At 42.0% G+C, this 20,133-nt stretch overlaps 2 protein-coding genes across 2 annotated transcripts in view; both read left to right on the top strand.

Annotated features, from left to right (window-relative positions):
• The window catches only part of camkvl (CaM kinase-like vesicle-associated, like), a 78,103-nt gene extending 71,276 nt beyond the window's left edge, over window positions 1–6,827 (top strand). The window contains exons 7-11 of the mRNA XM_046056582.1: window positions 1,674–1,749; window positions 1,936–2,072; window positions 2,332–2,410; window positions 2,501–2,588; window positions 4,205–6,827. Of these exons, the coding sequence (XP_045912538.1) occupies window positions 1,674–1,749; window positions 1,936–2,072; window positions 2,332–2,410; window positions 2,501–2,588; window positions 4,205–5,713 (1,889 nt within the window). The 3' untranslated portion in view covers window positions 5,714–6,827. The remainder of the gene's footprint in view (window positions 1–1,673; window positions 1,750–1,935; window positions 2,073–2,331; window positions 2,411–2,500; window positions 2,589–4,204) is intronic.
• A 469-nt stretch (window positions 6,828–7,296) lies between these two features.
• The window catches only part of uba1 (ubiquitin-like modifier activating enzyme 1), a 17,520-nt gene continuing 4,683 nt past the window's right edge, over window positions 7,297–20,133 (top strand). Inside the window, exons 1-17 of the mRNA XM_046056177.1 lie at window positions 7,297–7,487; window positions 10,576–10,692; window positions 10,780–10,838; window positions 10,965–11,133; window positions 13,022–13,156; window positions 13,250–13,356; window positions 13,450–13,540; window positions 13,644–13,776; window positions 13,872–13,969; window positions 15,292–15,438; window positions 15,586–15,762; window positions 15,970–16,077; window positions 16,187–16,267; window positions 16,844–16,996; window positions 17,906–18,071; window positions 18,193–18,389; window positions 18,726–18,790. Coding sequence (XP_045912133.1) covers window positions 10,576–10,692; window positions 10,780–10,838; window positions 10,965–11,133; window positions 13,022–13,156; window positions 13,250–13,356; window positions 13,450–13,540; window positions 13,644–13,776; window positions 13,872–13,969; window positions 15,292–15,438; window positions 15,586–15,762; window positions 15,970–16,077; window positions 16,187–16,267; window positions 16,844–16,996; window positions 17,906–18,071; window positions 18,193–18,389; window positions 18,726–18,790 — 2,003 coding nt within the window. The 5' untranslated portion in view covers window positions 7,297–7,487. The remainder of the gene's footprint in view (window positions 7,488–10,575; window positions 10,693–10,779; window positions 10,839–10,964; window positions 11,134–13,021; window positions 13,157–13,249; window positions 13,357–13,449; window positions 13,541–13,643; window positions 13,777–13,871; window positions 13,970–15,291; window positions 15,439–15,585; window positions 15,763–15,969; window positions 16,078–16,186; window positions 16,268–16,843; window positions 16,997–17,905; window positions 18,072–18,192; window positions 18,390–18,725; window positions 18,791–20,133) is intronic.

The raw sequence follows: 20,133 nt of genomic DNA, 5'->3' as shown, positions 1-20,133 counted from the left end.
ACACACACACACACACACACACACACACACATATTCATATCTTTAACCTTCATTATCAACCCATTAGGATGGAGTTACAGCTTCTCTTGGGCTTCAGACTCCCCCTACTGGTAGAAGTCTGACTTTTCTTTCAGTCCGGACTCAGCCTGTGAACCCATGAAACTGAATGAAAATGGCATTTTCAGATCGGTGTCCATATTGGCAAGCCAAGATGCTTCTTTTAATCAAGTAGCCGGGTTTCTGGTTATTCTTTTGCCTTACTCTTCAATACCCTATATTGTCAAGAAATGACGTGCTCAATTTTAATACATATTACAGTATTATGCTGTAATGATTTACCTGATGATCCATTAGCCTACTTTTACTACTGACAGTTTGTACCTCAGAGACTTGGTATCATCTTGGTTTAAACAAGCCTGACATGTAAATCCAAGACTGAGAATCCATTTGACCTTGCGCCTCTGTTCACTACAAGAACAAAACACGACTTAGAAATCAACTTCAGCTTCTAAATTTAACTGTATGGTCTCCAAAGGGGAAATTTATCTTCCAGCTACGCAGGTGAAACACAGAACACAGAAGTCATAAAACATGTCATAAAATATGTAAAGTATATGCTAAAATCCCACACACAGACTTGTATAAAACATGCATCCGTAATTGCATAACATATTAATGTGCCAGTATTGCTGAGATATTTCACAGGTTGCAGGGGCGTTATCATTGACTGTCTGCTGATGATCGACTCCCATATATTTGTGGCACTGAATCAGTTCAGTGTCCCTTATATGTAAATAGGAGTGGAGAGCTTCAGTCTGTGTGTATTTGTATGAGAATACATATTCTGTCCCTCATTTTGTTTAGCTGGAAAACCTGATGTACTACACAGAAAACAACCACAACAAAGTAGTTCTGCGAGATTTCTACCTGTCCAGGTTTGAGAACGGACCCATCACAGAGCCTTGTGGAACACCAGAATACCTGGGTAGGATACTCTCTATTTACCACTGTGGTTCTGTTTTTATATGTATATATATATATATATATATATATATATATATATATATAATATATGTCTTTACTTCACCATATTTCTCCATCTCCACTAATACGTCCCCCCATTAGTTTTACCTTCTGTTGTGAAAATAGGCCTGCGGGCATACTTTACCTCTTTGAGTTCTTCCCTGTGCTTTTGAAGATCATAATCTGTCAGAGGTAAACCGTTAAAGTGAAAAACAGTCATGAAACTCAGTGAAAGGCGCACACAAAACTGAAAGCACCTACCTCTGGCCCTCCTCCCCACTCCTCCTCTCTTCTTATATGCTCTCATCCGCTGTGGACTGTCTCGCTCCTCTCTCTCTTTGAGGTTCACGCAAGGGCAACTTTGGAGTGCAGAGCTGTGCTTTGGCGTGGTTCACTCCAGTGAAAGGTCAGGACAGTTATTCATAAAGCTGAGCAGAGTCATTAGGCAAAATAAATAAGGAAAGGGAACAGCGGCCCTGACGGGAAAGGAATGAGAAAATGAGAGAGTGAGGAGGGGAGCTCTTGTCTGTGCAGGGGAGAATTATGCATGAGTTGTGATGGTTTATAAATGAAAACCCAGGCCATGTGGATTTATCTTCCTGTCTCTCTTGCTCTCCCTTATGTCTGCTCTTCTCTTTGGTGTCTCTCAGCTCCTGAAGTGGTGGCTCGTCACCGATATGGTCGCCCTGTGGACTGCTGGGCTGTTGGTGTCATTATGTTCATACTGTGAGTCTCCACCAGTAATTACCAAAGCTACAGTTCAACAAAGAAGGGCAGTACACGCTGAGCTGTATATAAAACCTGAATAACTGCTTTGTTTGATTTTTGAAAGGGCATTTCCAGGTGTGATTTGCATGGTTTCGAAGTAACTTCCCTTCCTCTGTCTCCTTATGTTTGTTTCCCTTTTTGCAGCTTATCAGGTAACCCTCCTTTTTATGACGAGACAGAGGAGGAGAACACAGATCTACATAATCGCATCATCTTCTGTCGCATTGTTGCTGGTGACTTTGAGTTTGACTCTCCATACTGGGATGACATTTCACCTGCAGGTACATAGTTCCACCACACGATGGCAATAAATACACAGTGGCATGAAGCATTGTTAGTAAGTATCCTACATTTAATTACCAATCACCGTCTTATATTTCAGCCTTCAAATCCAAATCACCAAATGAATCATCAGAATTGATACAGAAATACTTTTTTTAAAACAGACATACATATTGATATTTTTTTCCGAAATTGTCATCATAGAATTTGCCACTTAAATTGACCTTTTATCCACTGTTTCTCCATTGTTTCTCTCAGCTAAGGAGCTTGTCTGTCGACTCATGGAGGTGGACCAGATGCTGAGAATCACTGCACAGGATGCACTTTGGCATGAATGGTAACTGTGTGCACGTTATCGCAAGAGCCCAGACATTTTGCAGACGCATGTCTGGGGGTTTGCACTCACTTGTATGCTGTCTGTCACCAGGATTGCGGGGAATGGTGCATCAGAGAAGAACCTAAAGGATGGTGTGTGCGCCCAGTTTGAGAAGAACTTTGCAAAGGCCAAATGGCGGGTATGAATTCTGTCTCTGTCTCTCTCTCTCTCTCTCTCTCTCTCTCTCTCTCTCTCTCTCTCTCTCTCTGTAGCAGTAAATTAGGTTGGTGATTATATAGCCAAGTAAGCCGCTGTGGTAAAGGAGGAGAAACAGGATACACTCTAGGGCCAAAATAAAGATGACTACAGTGAATATACGCCAATGATTATGACGACAATTGGTTTATTTATAATGATGATTGCACATTGCTCAGCATACAACTCTGCAGAGGTATGTTTTAAATTTGCATATGATATGGTGATGGTCATAAGGATGCCATGCACAAGACCAAGAAGGAGGAGGTCGAGCATAAGTAACAGTTATAACCCTCTTTTCTCTTTCCCCATGTTGTTCCCAGGAGTTGAAGGTATTGTAGTTCATTATGAGGGAGAGTGGAAGGACAGAGCATGGGGCAGAAAATCACCTTCAGGCTAGCATGATCCAATAACAAAACATGTTCCTGATGGCTGAACACCCTCTTGGATTAAAAAGAAGTTCCCATTGCTGTCTATAATAACCGACCAATCAGGAGACACTTCCAGTTAAACCTCAGTCAGCGTTGAAATGTAGACTATTGATCATGTTTGGGCAGGTGAAACTCTCCTCATAAGCTCTGATCCTGCCCACTGTCACCCTGCCTGTCCCAGAAGAGATCCATCCACTCTGCCCCACTTTTCTTCATTGGATTAGACCCAGATGTTCAAAGTGGCCTGCTCTGCTCCTTTCTTACTCCTCATCTGCACTAGTCTATGAAACCAGATTGGTAAACAAAAAAAAAGATAATGATCAGCAGGAAGACGGTTTGCTCATTGCTTGTCTAGTTTTTATATTTGTGTAGATAAGGAGATGGAGAAATGGAAAGGAAATAAGGGATATAGGCCACTGTTGATTGTTGAACTAAAGTGATTTGAACTGTAAGGCCCTCTGTCATTCCTCTTACGTGAATCCTGGCTCATTGCCCCATACTGTACCTCAGTGTTACATTCAAGTCATACTTTAAGCTGTACAGAAGCTGCTCAGTCAAGCCATGTTGTATTCAGTGACACGTCTGTGTCCAAATGGCTTTTCACTTCCAGAGAATCAATTCCCTGGTTTAGAAGCAACTTCTAAGCTCACACATTTTCCCTAACTCCTTCCCATTGTTTGCAGATTGAAAGGAGTCAGATGGGTGTAAGAATGAAGGGGAAGGAGATTTACACGTATCTGTTCAATTAACTTCTCCAGTCAACAAGAAGTCAAGGAGTGGCTTGGGGAGAGTGAGTCTTGAGATTGATTTAAACCAGGGCCCAATATGTCATATCCTCCTGGAAGTAAACAACTGGCACTAATCTTTCTGCTGTTCACTTCACACAAATCACATCTCAGTGCTTAGTATGATGATGCTAAATCATGGTGCCTTGACAGGCTTTTTGTCAAATGCTTGTCTTCAAAGCTTATTCTTTATGCTTTGCCATAACAAACTATCGTATCAAAAAAAATCTTTTAGGAATACAAGTCAATATGGGTGATAATGAAAAGGGCAACATACTGTAAATCTAACTGTCTTTACACTGCTATGATTCTTTTCTTTCTCTTTGCCTTTGCCTGTTTTGCAGAAAGCGATCCGTGTCACCACCTTCATGCAACGACTGAAGAATTCAGAGGCACTGAATGACAATTCAGCCGAAGTTCAGGGCAGTGAGGAGGCAGGAAATGGTGAAGGGGGGGTATCCCAGGGGACAAGTGATGAGGGAGACAAAGGGACCAGTGATGAAGGGGTGACGTCAAGTAGTGTTTATTTAGAAGTTACTGTTGAGAATACACCGGCAGGTATGGAGAAGGATATGGGGAGAAGTAAGGTCGGAGAAAAACAGGATGAGGTAAACTTGAGCATAGGCCCATCTGTAGGAACATCCCCATCAGATATTCAGGAGACCCTCTGTCAGCAAAGCCAATCGGATGCAGCCCCCAAAGTCACACAGGAGCAGCCTGATAAGATTGGTGCAAAGAAGGCAACCGGTGATGGAACCAGGAAAATGGCTGCCAATTTTGGTCAAAGTAAAGTTGTCCCAGAATCCAAACCGACCCCTGTGATGACACCTGAGCCCTCCAAGCTGTCAGAGGGTTCTTCAGGCACCAACCTTGACAAAAAACACACATCCACCTCCGCTGATCCCAGCAGTGTAAGCAAACGTAAGCTGGCTGCAACACTCCATGGCCCTCCACCCACAGGCTCTGCTGCTGCAACAGCCTCACCAGAGAAGAGGCCAGGAACGCAGAGGGAGCAGAAGGATGAGACTGACGGAAGCTGGTGTCAGACACAGGTACCTGAGGCAGTGGCAGAGAGATCAGTGGCAACATCAGTAACTTCAGCAATCGGGCCTGGAGTTGGGGTGGATGTAGGACTAGGAGTTAGGTTAAGGGGTGATTCGAGCCCTGTGGGCAGAAGGGAGAGGGATGCCAGGAGAACCGATAGATATAGCGATGAGTTTAGCATAGCAAGGGCAGGTCCTGTGACAGGACAGGGTTGTTACACAGTAGGCAGCTCCGCTAGTTTGGGCCGTCATGCCGCACCATACAACCCAGAAGTTGGGACTGTAGGGATGGGGATGGCAGGGAGCTATGGTAGTCCATACAGTTCCCTGTATACAAGTGGAGGAGGGATAGGGATGTACGGGACTGGGCTACAGCATGGAGGAGGCGGGAGCAGCACCACAAGCGACTGGCAAATGGACAGTGTGATCGAGCAGATAGAAAAGCAAATGGCCGCCGTGCTGGAGAAGATTGAGGGAGACATGCCCTCGCTGCTAGAGCAAATCAGTGACTGTCCCACAGAACCACCACGTGCCCGGAGCACGCACGCCTCGCCTGCCACCTCCCGCACACGCTCCTCACAACACCCCTCGACCCCACCCTCGTCCACTCCTCCCCCTCTTCCGACCTCTCCCAGGCCTGCGCTGCCGTCTCTCCCTCGCCTTACTATCCCTCCTCCCTCCTATCCCCCACCCTCCCCACCTACACAATCCTCACCCCAGGCTGCAGGAGAGCAGGAAGACAGGGATGGACAGAGAGATGTTTCTCGTTCAAGCCAGTCCCCAAGAGCTGGGATGGGCAGGGGGCTATGAAGCAGGTGTACATGATACAATACACAACACTGGACATTGGATTGAACATTAGATTTATGGTTTAAACTTGACGGTTTAAAGACTCACCTGTCTCACCCAGAAGTATCATTCACTGGCTCCCAAGAATAAAAGTAACAATGGAGTGTTTTATGGTTTGGCTGTGTGCTCACTGGAAATAAAGAGAAATCTCCCTATGGCATTCAAATACTCTCATGGCTGGAGTGTACTGGGAATAGTGTACTGTATCTCTCTGTATGACAGCTGCAAGGAGAAAAATCTCAAAAGTTTGAATGTCAAATCCAGATTATGTGCATGAATGCTCTCCACACAACCTCCTCGTACTGGAATCCAAGCACTCAACACAGTTTGCAAATTATGAATCTACACAATTAACGGCTGATGTTAAGTGTTAAGTGTGACTTGTTAATTCCCTACAAACTGTAAATACATACAAAGAACTGGGTTCCTAATTCTTGCTCTAATCCAATGTTGTAAACTTCCTCATATCCAAACTGGCATTTACTTTTGTCAAATCTGCTCATTCCGTTTCATTGTTTTTCATTCCTTTTTATTTATGTAGCTATTCATTCTCTGGTGAGGCTGAATCATGAGCTTGCAGTCACACAGTTGTACAAAAATATGTTAAACTGAACTGATTAAGCCTTTCCAATGGCTGCTGGAGATCGAGATTTGTTTTATTAAATGATGTATTTAAACTTGAACTGTCACTCAAAGTCTTGTGTTGATCACCTGTTGGAGAACTAGGGTAAATCTTTAAGTGCAACAATATTGTATAAAGGCTTTGCAATAACACACACATATCCTGTTCTTTTCTTTCAAAGTTCTCCAAAGGTTTTGCCCAGAAAGTTTGTATTCATTTTTCTCCAGTTTTTTTTGACATATAACATTTGGTACTGTTAATTGGACAGTACTGTCTATATTTGCTCCTTTTTATCATGTAAAAAATATCTTTCTGAATTTTGTTCTTTTGGATCTGTGTAATACCAGGATATGTGTTTTTCTCCTGAACAAATCTAGACATCCCCTAATCTGTTCCTATGTACACTGTGCTCTGTCCACAAGTCTTTCAATAAAACTACAAAATGAAACTAGATCTTAAGTTGTTTTATTGGTTAAAAGCTGTTGAGCCTGAGATGGTAATACTTTAAAAACGGGTTTCTCTTTGATATGAATTGAATTACAACTATTCCTTTTTAGTGCAAGTGCTGAAATAGCCCTTATTCTTTGATTTTTCCGAGGGATTGTATTGTCACGCCATAACTACAAGTCCCATCTGACCGTGCGTAAACTTCGGATTAGTCCATACGTGTGACGGCACGGGGGTGGACAATAAACTCGTGTTTCTAAACAGTTAACATACGATTAAACGATGTAATTCTGTAGAATTCAATACACATTGTATTGTATATATTGTGGTTAAACATTAAATATGAATACTAAAATCTGCGTATTATACATAAATCATATTCCCTTTTCGGCGAAGCCTCTGGACTGGAATAATGGTTGCGCCTGTAACGTGCACATGTTGCTGCTTTGCTTTGCTTTCAACTGAAATCGAGTGAGGGGAAACGGTTCGGGAACAGCAGGGCAGGCAGCCGTCCAGCGGAAAAACTCACACAGAGCCCGCCACCCTGACACACTTTTCAGTTTGCATTCAGCGGCAGTGTTGAGTTGTCACGTTGTTTGTTAGGTTTCTTGCTTAAATACAAGCCGATTTTAATACTACAGATCAGGCCGAGTAATATCGGATGTGGTAAGTTCTGCACACTTCTGTTCAGTCTCGTCTGGGTACTGTTAGCCCCAGCTAGTTGGCTAACGTTAGCTAGTTGGCTAACATAGCGGCACAAGTGGGAAAAAGTCGTTGGGTGGCTAGATAGCTTGAAAGCTAGCTGCACATAAGCTAACAACTACGCAGTCGTTTGATCTGCGATATTGGTAGTCGTTATCGTTAGTTGCTTTCGGCTATCTGAACCATTTCAGCTGTCCGCCACGGCTAACCGTTGCTAACAAACCACTGTCACACAACTGTTAACGCTAGGCTGGCATTTGCACATTTTATGTGCACGAGAGTGCTGTGTTAATTATTGCTCTGTGATAAATAACGTAACGGTAGCTTGAAAGCTAGTTGGCTACAAACATTACATGAACGCAATGTTGAGAAGGAGACACTAACAGTTGGCTATCTTGCATCACGCAACGTTTGCTAGAACCTACTGGCAGTATTTCACCTCGATAGATGTATTTTGGTTAACGTTACGACAGTCGATGTTAGTAACGTTACAGTAACGTAATATTGGCCAATGTCTGCTCTTAACGTGCCAAGTTAGTGAGCCTGCTAGCCTCCCATGAATGATATTTATGCATTTCATCTCCGATATTATGGAGGAAATAGTGTACGCAGCAAGAAGATAAGAATGGGGATCCCCTCGACATGTGTACCCTAGAATATGCGGCCCACTCTTTTCCTGGGCCTTTGTCATTTGCCAGGCACCCCCTCCCCCAATACTCCTCCTTTGCAAGGAATGCTCACCCCTAACCTCAATGTGACTGAGGGCCCAGACGCTCATCATCACTATAGCTAGCAAGTAGCCTACCTAATGTTGTCTTTTCTCTATTGTCATTCCAGCACCATCAGCGTTGACTAGTAATGTGTTTTACTGAACTCAGGAAAAGTATCTACAAACCACAATACATCAATTTGCGCTTCTGTGAGAATATATACAATCCGGTTATGCTCTAAAGATGTGTTATTTCCTTTGATAATGCATTGTGGCACGTCTGGTGCAAGTTTTGAGTATGCAGCCTGGCGTTAGTTTCACAACGAGACAACTTCTTGCTACCCTGTGACTGAAACAAAGATGCTGTTATTGATGGGTTTCATTCAGCACCCGTAGAAGTTTTTTTTTTTTTTTTCTTTGAAAAGATCACAAAATAGTCCGTACTGTCAACTTAGCTTTATTGCACCTATGTCAGACATGCTCCATGCACGTTTGTTTTAGAAGAATTGCAAGATGTTTCTTGCATGGATCGCTTGAGGTCCTGCAGTTCATTGTACAGTAATAGACATGGCATGCATCCTCTGGTAGCAGGGGCGGGATGAATGCGCGTCGGCTTCGGAGTGGCCAATGAGCTGAGCGCCTGGTTGAGCAGCAAGCACAAAGCCATCCTTTCCTGTTGAATATTTTAGCTCATGCGTCACCGCTCCTCCGCCCCTTTCTCTCAAACTGCCATTTTGGTTTTGTTCCCGTCTGCAGTCGCAAAGCCAGCAACGCAATTGCATAGAGACTCCCAACACAACGACATAGTGACTCGACAATATAGCGCAGACCACCCTAAACCCGCATCGCGTTTCTTTTCTTTGTACAAATCCTCGATTTTACAACCATCGTTACTATTGACATCTAGACACTGCTGGAGAGGAGCGGGTTCGCATTGGGAAGGGACCGAGAAGGATTATTGGTAAGGAGAGAGCGATCAATGGAGCACGAGTGTAATGGCTAGTCGTTCATTCGCTAAAATGCTCGTATTGTGCGATAAAGTTAGGTAGTGTTTTCTGTTGGGTGCTGAAACATTGTTCGGTATCATTAAAGGGGCTGTGGTAGCTAGCTGTCAATAAACCCCTTGCTGTCTTTTTGCGAGCAGGTTGAGACATAGCTACATCTGCTAGCTTGCAAAGTTGTGTTCCGCACTGGGGGCAATGCAGGCCTAGGCCGAGCAGCTAATGGGTAGGCTGGTGTTTTCTTGCCTCTAAGTTATTAATGCTCTGACTCTGACCACTTGCCAAATCACTTAACTGATTAGTGGCTCGCAACTTTCTTAATCGGTTTCTTGTTTGTGGTGTTAACTGATATTTGATCCACGTTTCTTAAACGTTGAAAGCTATTGGTTAATATGGTTTGTTACCAGTTCGTTTGTGCAAAGGAACTCCAGTAACGTTACAACCGTGGGGCTCGGTGCTGTATCATGCCGGATGCTTCGTTTTCGTTTTTGACGAACAAGTCAGCGTTCAGGTGACAATAAAATGTAAACGTTATTTTACTTGTTTGTAACGTTATTTGACTTGGCCCAGCATTTTATCAGTTGAAGATGTGTAAACTGACCTTTAAGGACGCAGACAAGTCAACCTTCGCTGCGTTGGATGCGGAAATGTTTGCCGCGAGTTCGAGAAACTGCGGCCTGTTTCACTTCCCGAAGTGACTGTTTGCCTTGATTTATTCCGTTAATCACAATGTACTTTGGTTGGGTTTTTTTTAAAATACGTCCATAAACGCCCTTTTATCTCTTAATACCAAGGATAGTTCTAGCGCCATTGTGCCACCTGCGAGGCACCGTGAGGTGTTGCTCACTTTACCGCAGTGAAGTTTTAATGATTCAGCTGTTTTTGTTGAAACGATGTTGGCGGCCCTTAAACACTGGTATAATAAACAATAGGAGTCCATAAACAAGCCAGTGTTGTCTCTGAGCATGAAAAGAAATGATAATGCTGCTATTCATGTCTTTTCCCAGGCTCAGTTCGTTTTCTAGCAGATTTGTGTTTGGCTTGCAGCCAGCCCAGCTGCTCCCTAGACTAGAAATCCTTTCTCTTCAACATGAGGGTGGACTGGGTTGCTTGTCATAATGGAACCATAGCATTGAGTTATATATTTTCCACTTATTTCAATCTGAATTTGAAGCCATTGTCTTGGAAAACCTCCATGTGGATGATTTTGTTACCTTTGTCTGCTTGATTTAATTCTTGAAGCTACAAATGTGTATTAATTAATGTACAATGGATATTTGACAGAGGGGAAATGATGTTGTGCCTTATATGACTGTCTTTAACAAAGTGTTATTGTGCACAGATGTCCAGCTCGCCGCTGTCCAAGAAGCGCCGCTTGTCAGGAACAGAGACGAAGACGGGATCCCACTGCTCCTCCTCTAACTCTGTCAGAACTGATCTGTCCCACACACCGGCCAACGTAAGAACTAACGCATACAATATAAATCTTTTGCTAAAGTAAACTTGTTACACAAACTAATTTTTAACCCCTGTTGTGTCTCCCCAGGGCATGGCTAAGAATGGCAATGATGCTGAGATCGATGAAGGCCTGTACTCCAGACAACTGTAAGCCTTATCTCTCTTGAATTTTTGTCCTCAAACGAGCTGACACATACTTTGAAGATTTATCATCAGGCTGGTTGTTAAAGAGTGAACAGTTGTACTGATGCGGTACTTTCTCTCCCGCTGCAGTTACGTGTTGGGCCATGATGCCATGAAGCGCATGCAGAACTCCAGCGTCCTTGTCTCTGGTATGAGAGGTCTTGGAGTGGAGATTGCCAAGAACGTCATCCTGGGAGGAGTTAGAGGAGTCACTGTGCACGACCAAGGAGTTGCAGAATGGAGAGACCTCTCCTCTCAGGTGTGTGGAATTCAGTCATACAGACATTGGTTGTGTGTTGTTGTCATACTTGATTGGAGATTCATCTGGTGTGCCATAGTCTTTCCAAGGTGCTGCAAGGTGGCTTTGTCTGTTAAGTCACTCGTTGTGTTGTATTGTTGCCATCCAAAAAAGAGGACTGCTCCCACCCCCACCCTTGCTAACCATGGCCTGACCCAGATTTATCAGCGGGTGGCCGCTTCCTGGGTCATAATCATGGTAGAGCTAAAGCCTGTTTTGGGCCGTCATTACAGTGGCGAGATTGTTTACATCTATCAGGCTGAGACACTGAATTCTGATGTCTGTTTAACGCCTGGCAGATAACTGTGTGAATAGGCGGCTCAGGTGTTCAGTCAGGAGGCTTTCTTTATGACGTTACAGAATTTCACGATTGTGATTAGAGCTGTATCTGTGATCATCCAGTCAGCGTTAAACCTTGTGCGCTCCAACATTTCTATTTCAGCCGCTGGCATTTGTCCCAGTGTCCTTTTCTCATTCAAGCTGAATTGAAATAGCCTCTGTATATTACTGTCACATATGACACATAATCCATCTTTTTATATGAAGTAGCCTTAAATCGGCCACTAAATCTCTGGCCATGTTCACAGTTGGCTAAATTTGACAAGTGTCAAGCCAATGCTTTTTTTTTTTTTTTTTTTTTTTTTTTTTTTTTAAATCTAAAAACATATGTTTACAAAACTCTTAAAACTGGATAAACCTGCTAGAATCAATTTCATATTTTAACAGTGACACATTCCTTGCAAAGACCTGAGTGGGTGTTATGAAGTTGCTTTGTCCGCATTTGTTGTTGGTAAGCTAATACTGAATTATTGTGAACAAGCTAAAATGAAAGTGGTCTTTATGTAGCTTAACTGTTTATCTTAGTTTGCCACGAATCTTAAAATTTGGCAAATTCTTGTAAATTTGGCTCATGGCTGCGACAAACCACTCCCTCCTCTCTGCAAGAGGTTGCTTCTGGCAGCGAAGGGAGGATGGGAAGAACTGCTCCAACTGTGTTCCTCATTTTTTTTTCTAAACTTCACTCAGTATTTTGATGTCAGAAATATTATAAATTTTTACTGAGATCTTAAATTTCTTTACAGGGACAGATTACTGAATTTATATGGTGAGAAAATGGCTACAGCGAGGAGCTACATTCATTTATAGCTAGAGAAGTCCTCTGTTGATTCCTTACTCTGGAGATTTTTCAAGCATTAAATAATCATGATCAAAACATAAAATCTTTAAAAAGTTAAAATTAACAGCTGATAAAATAACAAAGTGACGATACAGTGTTTGTTGTGGCTATGAAGGATTTCTGGAAAGTTTCACAATTCAGTAAGAATTTTAAATGTGGTGATAAAGGTGAGAGAGGAGACTGGAAAGATTTGGTTTTCTACCTTGAAAAGTTCTTGACTTTAAAAAGCTGTACAAACCCTAGAGGACGCCACTTCTGTGTCGCCTCCAAATGTCTCTTGATTGCTCGTTTTGAATGTCGGTACAGCCACTTTGTGTATTTGGCTAAATCATCGTGTGGGTTAAGAGGTGACATAGCGGAGATTTAAATTGCTGCAATCAAGTGGGGTGACTAAATTCTGTCTGTTTCCTTAACTAAATGACAGCTGGGATTTTTGCCCCCATTTGTCAACCAACTGATAGAGAAATATTTAGCTGTTGTGTTTATTTCTGTGTGGGAGGGATAACGGTTCCCTAATGACCTGAAAACCTTAGTATGGACAGAAGTTTTCACTTGTAAAAACAAGATGGTCTCTATTCTTATTTATTTTTTTCTTTTGCCATGCTTGGCAGTTAATACTTGGTTGACTGTCAGCTCTTCCCTGACATCTTTTATATATTTTTGTTTGGTCAGTTTTACCTTCGGGAAGAGGACCTGGGAAAGAACAGAGCAGAAGTGAGTCAACTCCGTTTGGCTGAACTCAACAACTACGTTCCTGTGACTGCCTACACCGGAGCACTCACTGAAGACTACCTGACCAAGTTCCAGGTATAACTTGCCGAAGCTAGTGTCCCACCCACTTCAGCATTCAGAAAGGAAAGAAAAGTTGGTGATTTAAATTGGTCTCTCTCTGCAACCTAGGTGGTAGTGCTGACTAACTCCACTCTGGATGAGCAGCAGCATTTAGGAGAGTTCTGCCACAGCAAAGGAATCAAGCTGATCATTGCAGACACACGTGGTCTGTTTGGGTACGATTCTCACCCTTGTCTATTTATAGTTCACATGGAGTGTGTGTATATGTGTCTGTCAATGTCTAATATTTATGTGTGTGTGTTTTGTAGCCAGCTTTTCTGTGACTTTGGTGAGGAGATGATAGTGTACGACACTAATGGAGAACAGCCACTGAGTGCCATGATTTCCATGATCACCAAGGTTAGTCCTTACATCCTCTTGCTGCTTTTAGGGAAAAAGGAAAAGCTTTTGTATTGCTCTTACAGTTTGACACAAAAAAGTTGCTCACTCTTGGTTTCTCCAGGACAGTGCAGGGGTTGTGACATGTCTGGATGAGGCTCGTCATGGCTTTGAGAGTGGAGACTTTGTCACCTTCACAGAGGTTCAGGGTATGACTGAGCTCAATGGCTGCCAGCCAGTGGAAATTAAAGTTCTGGGTAGGACTTGTTTCTATTTAAGAAAGACAAGTTTTGGATATTCTGGTTTATGACTTACTATGACTACAAATATTCATGTCTTCTTCTCTGTCCAGGACCCTACACTTTCAGCATCTGTGACACAACCGGCTTTACAGATTACGTAAGAGGAGGAATTGTCTCCCAGGTCAAGATGCCCAAGAAGATTGCATTTGTAAGTGTCTGCCGTTTTCCACACCAGGTTTATGTCATGGTGACAATAGCAGTAAATTCTATTAAAAAAACAACAAAAAAAAAACCTGCTGGCATCAAAGGGTGTCCGCGGGGTCTTTAAAAAGTCTTAAAAGGTAATAAATCAATTTTGCGAAAATTAAGGCCATTAAAAAGTATCGCCATTTAACAAGTTATTAAATTTTGAAGATATGTTTTTCAATGTGAAAATCCTGTTTGTCCAAAAGTGGTAGGTGAATGTATTAATTTATAATGCATTGCCAAAAATACTAGACAGGCAGTGAGTAGCGACTGCGTGATTCGTTTCTATAATGTTAGGCGCAGGGATCTACCATGCTCCAAAAAGTAGATCCGTGCGAACCGGAAAATATACAACCGACCGTAATCTCCCACCCCGCCGGACCCTCAATGCTAACCGTCTAAAACATAGTTGGAGTGGCGATCAGGAGTAATGGGATCAACCCGGTTGGCCGTTCGCTCTGTGGCCACTTGAACAGCCCCGTTCCTCAAAAACAAGAGCGAGATGCGCTGCCAGCAGCTGAATCGGTAAGACGGAAGACAACAGGGAAAATTCATGTAGTGTGTGTGTGTTTGGCTAACGTTAACTGGCTTTATCTAAATCGGTGCCTTTTTATTGAAACACATTCAACTTTTCATAAAGCCGATGCGCTCGTCAAAAAGTTTGCGCTGCAGCAAACTTTATAAATGTTGAAAGTTAGTAGCCTGCCCAAAATCAAGGTTGGAGACTATCAGGTAGCCTGGAGCATTTTTCTTGCACAAAGTTAATGAATAAAAAAACAATCCCAAACTCAAACAGCTGTAATTTGAATTAATATTATACTAGTGGTAAGTTATATACTATTATATGAAATTATATTTAATATATTAACAGAATGAATATTTTAATATCAAACTTCACTATTAAATTAACAATATACTTTTAATTTAGTTTAGTTATATTATACTAATACAGTCATTTAGACCTGATGACACATAGGCAATAAATGTATTTAAATTCCTTTTTAAAAACTCAAATGTCCCTTTTAAAGGTGTGTGGCTGATTTTAATCGGTTACAGCTCAAAGTGGCACGGCAGTCTTAAATTATGTTGAAAAGGTCTTGAAAAAGTCTTAAAAAGGTATTGAATTTTACTTCAGGATTCCTGTGTATATACCCTGCATAAGCAAAACGTCTGTCATCACAACAGTGGTGCCACCACATCATCTGCTGTTCATAAGTAAAAAAAAATTAGCTTAGTTGAAAATTTCAGTCCTCACAATCTTCTTGTACGTTTTATCTTGTGCAGAAATCCATCTCTTCCTCCATTGCTGAGCCAGAGTTCATAATGACAGACTTTGCCAAGTTCGAGCGTCCAGGACAGCTGCATGTAGGCTTCCAGGCTATCCACGCTTTCCAGAAGAAACACAGCCGCCTTCCTGTACCCTGGAACCAGGTAAATTTGTGGTAGATTTAATGATTATGGATAAAGCCCAACAGTTTGATAGTTGCCATTATAAATTGTGCAGCACTAAATGGGAACATTTACACTCAATTAGTAGTAGTCTGAGTTTTGTAACATGGTGAGCGGTGTGTATTCCAGGCTGACGGTGATGAGCTGTTGACATTGGCCAAAGAGGTGAACTCTGCCCTGACGGGGTCTGCCAAAGTGGAGGAGTTGGATGAAAGCCTTCTCAAAAAGTTGTCATTTGTTGCTGCTGGTGACCTAGCCCCTGTCAATGCATTCATTGGAGGTCTGGCTGCGCAGGAAGTGATGAAGGTCAGTGGATTGAGTACTACACTATCTGCTGTAGTGGTGTGTGTTTTTATTTAATTCAAATTACGTCTTTTGGTATACTGCTGTGTAAGTCAAAGAAATTGATTATTATTATCTGGGATTTGACATATTTGGACTTCAAACCCTGATAAATCTTCAAAAAATCATAAATGTTCTTTTACATTTTTAATGTGCTCTTTGTTCTTTCAGGCATGCACAGGAAAATTCATGCCCATAATGCAGTGGCTGTACTTCGATGCCCTGGAGTGCCTGGCTGAAGAGGAAGGAGTTGTGCTCACAGAGGAAGAGTGCGCCCCTGTAGGTGTTCAGAGCAAATCGCTCACACCAATACTGAAGACGGACGACATGATGGTGACAAACTATGGTGTTAAAGCTTCTTTTCTGCCTTGTCTTTCTTTTCTTCCAGAGGAACAGTCGATATGATGGGCAGATTGCAGTGTTTGGCACCAAGCTGCAGGCTTTGCTTGCCAAACAGAGGTACTTCCTGGTGAGTCGTCCAATGGAAAACATTCCAACACCTCCTCTGGCATCCTGCTGCTAAGGGGAGATTAAAAGAATAAGTCTGGTGATATTCTACAAAAAGGCCAGACCAAAACCAGCAATGAATTGAACTAAATACAATTGTTTGTGTAGCCAAAGCCAAAAACTACAGTGGAGTTTAGGAATGTATTATGGAAATGATTTAGCCTTCTAGACGTGTGGTGTGTGTTCGTTTTTTTTTTTTTTTTTTTTGGTTTCTAAGATTTGCATATGAAGTAGAAGTTTGTGCTGAGAATGTATGAAGCATTAAGAGACAGAATAACAGTGTTTGTTTTGTTTTTTTTGTCTGTCTTCGTATTTGTCAACAAACTCCTAATATAGCCAGCCTTATGCTTAACAGTAATATTTCTCTGACATTGCCATATTTTTGATTTGGCATACCACATGCATGCTCTGTCAGAGTATAATACTTGGATTTCTCTACTGAACACTGTAAATAGAAGTTCGTTAAATGGTGGTTAATACATGGACCATGCGGTACAACTTGAATTTCTTTACTCACTGAGAGGTTTTATCATTCCAGGTGGGAGCCGGTGCCATTGGCTGTGAGCTATTGAAAAACTTTGCCATGATTGGTCTGGCAAGCGGGGATGGGGAGGTCATTGTAACAGACATGGACACCATAGAGAAGTCCAACCTGAACAGACAGTTCCTTTTCAGACCCTCTGATGTTACGGTCAGTATAATCTCTGCTCAACCCTTTCCTTTGATAGATATGAAGCAGATAGTGCACAGCATTTGGCCATTTGTCGACTTGAATTTAAGATTTCCAAGCAGTGTTGTGTATGGATTTTCTTTTCATTGCAACTGCTCCTGAGTGCACTCTAACTGCTGCTGATGGATGATGTCATAGTACAAGATTAGATGAAGGAAACTGAATGCCTGTGGCCATAATGGCTCATTGTTGATGTATTAGAGTATTGGTTATTTCAGGTGGTGTTAAATGAATTGCAGTGACCTTTAAAGTACAGATTGGTATTGGAACACTATTATTGTTACATGACATTGTTTGCCTCAGTTTATTCAAGGGAGACATTGTTACAGCTTGATTCCACGAGGCACGGCTACAACCTGTCCCAGCTGCGAAGCTGATGACCGCCATTCCAGACTATACCAGATGCAGCACGTTTCAAAAGCGTCTCAGAAACTACAGTTCTCCGCTTTGCTCCTTTTTTATTACAGTTTGTCTAGGTTTCAGGGAAGCCACGTCAATCTGCGCAGAATCTGCGCATTATATCAAGAATAAACGTGTGACATGACGTCATGGAGCAGTGGCCGGTGGAATCAAGGTGTTAAAAAGGAAATTGTGGTTGAAGGAACCCACAACTGACAGCCAAGTGCCACAGAGTTATTCTTGAAATGTCCTTAATGAAGGGACCTTTTTTAAATGTACAAAACCACACATCATACACGAAAATGAGTATTTTCGTATGGCCTTCCTAGAAAAAAGTCACATCAACAAGGATGACCACTGCGTCAGTTTTCTTCTTCTTAAAATTTGCGTGTTTTGCCATACTAATGTTTAGAATTTGATCAGAAAGTGAAAGGGTCATTATTAACATCGTGTGTACGTATGTGGGAACAGAAAATGAAGAGTGACACAGCTGCTGCTGCAGTAAAGCAGATGAACCCCTCCATCAAGATCACCGGTCACCAGAACAGGGTGGGCCCCGACACGGAGAGGGTCTATGACGACGATTTCTTTGAAAGCCTTGACGGAGTGGCCAATGCACTGGACAATGTTGACGCACGTAGGAGACACAGAAATTTCAATTCTTTCAAATGTTTAACTGCAATTTAATATCTTTGCACTTAAATCGCCCTCTTTATTTAAGCTCTGTCCTGTGCCTTTTGTCTGTGTCAATTCTGCAGGTATGTACATGGATCGGAGGTGTGTGTACTACCGTAAGCCCTTACTGGAGTCTGGTACTCTGGGTACCAAAGGCAATGTCCAGGTTGTGATTCCCTTCCTCACAGAGTCATACAGCTCCAGCCAAGACCCTCCTGAGAAGTCCATCCCCATCTGCACACTCAAAAACTTTCCAAATGCCATTGAACACACACTGCAGGTCAGTAGGCGCGAACACGGCTGCACTTCAGATTAACACAGGCTGCTGGGTGAGCAATTTAGAAAGGCATTAATTCTAACAGCATTCTATATTGATTTATATTTACAAAGTCCAGATCACATTAAAGTCTTGTTTTACTAGAGCACAAAATATGTATGTAAAATGAGTGAAGATGCCATGCCCTAACAGCTTTTGGTAAAAATGTATTTAATAGTTCATATATTTCTGAAAATTGTTTGCCAAGCTCTAGAAAATGACACTACATCACTCTAAAACAAATACATACTAAAATTGTGTTTGTGTATAATTGATCTGTTCTCAATGTCCTCTGTTTAGTGGGCCCGTGATGAGTTCGAGGGACTATTCAAACAGCCACCAGAGAATGCCATGCAGTACCTCACGTGAGTTGCCTTCACTGTCATTTCAAAGTGACCATGTGGCATCACTGTACTTTATCTATACATATAAAATTCTCATTTCATCATAAAATTGAATGCCGAATTGGCAATGCCATCTTTTTAATAATAGTTGGAGCTGGGGATATGGTCTTCAAGTGTTGATGGAATGTTTTGGTGATCTCTCATTTCTTTAAGCACGCTAAATGGTTGTGCCTCAATCTGTAAAAGGGCTCAGCATATGGTAATTCTTAGTATTTGATATTATTACTATATTACTATATATTTTTTATATTTAAACGCCGTCAATTATTTTATTGCACATTAATGAAGTGAAAGTCCGTTGCTCACTGGCTCTGAATACACATACAGTCAAACCATGTGCCCCAGGAGTGGTGGGATGTTGTAAATCACCCACCTGCGGCTTCTGTGTGCTACACAGCTGTAGGCCATCATCTAGTTTTGCGGGGATGCTCTGCCATGCGAATGCCCTCCTGTTGATGTCCTATGTAGTAAACAAATAAATTCTGGAGGATCAGTCTCTCTCAGTGATTTGTTCTCCGCGTCACCTACAAAAAGTTCAAGACAATTCAACTTCAGCAGCGGGCGTGTGCGTGAGGCGACCCATTCACCTCACTCTAGCAGGGACACTTGGTACTGAACAGACTGTTTGCTGCTCCCTCATAAAAGAAATATTTCTGCTGATACCTGTTCAGAAAAAAACAAACAGATTTAAATATGTTAAGCTGTTGCTCAGAAGGTGCCTGTTATGATCGGGGCTCTGGACTCTTAACTTGTGTTAACGAGCTATAAAAGGTAATGCAGTGGCAAATAGCATTGGTTTTATATTTGGTTATATTAATGTTTAAGTTGAGATCTACAAGAAATATATTATTGCTACTGTATAAAGGGAACAATACTGGTTAAAAGCACCTTATTTGTTTAGTGTTTGCAAACCACGTTATTGCACTTTTGTGTAAAAAAACAGTATATTTAAATTAAAAGTACGCAATACACTACTTTAGAATTCATTATTCAATTTTGCGCATAACAATGTGATTAATCGCAATAAATTTTAATCGTTGCCCAGCACTAATTTAAACTTTTTACAAAACAAAATCCCATGCTTAAAACAATTCTTACACTGACCCTGCTGGGTGAGGTATAGCGCCTTTCTAGTCTTTTCGACCACTCAAAGCGCTTTTACAGTACATCTGCATTCACCATTCACACACATTCATACACTGGCGAAACAGCCGCCAGAGGCAAATCGGGGTTCAGTATCTTGCCCAAGGACACTTCGACACGCAACCAGGGGGAGCCAGGGATTGAACCGCCGACCTTCCGAT

The sequence above is a fragment of the Micropterus dolomieu genome, linkage group LG08 (assembly GCF_021292245.1).
Source record: "Micropterus dolomieu isolate WLL.071019.BEF.003 ecotype Adirondacks linkage group LG08, ASM2129224v1, whole genome shotgun sequence".
In the NCBI taxonomy this organism is placed as follows: Eukaryota; Metazoa; Chordata; class Actinopteri; order Centrarchiformes; family Centrarchidae; genus Micropterus; species Micropterus dolomieu.
The sequence above is the reverse complement of the archived record's forward strand: the minus strand, read 5'-3'. Positions and strand labels throughout refer to the sequence as shown.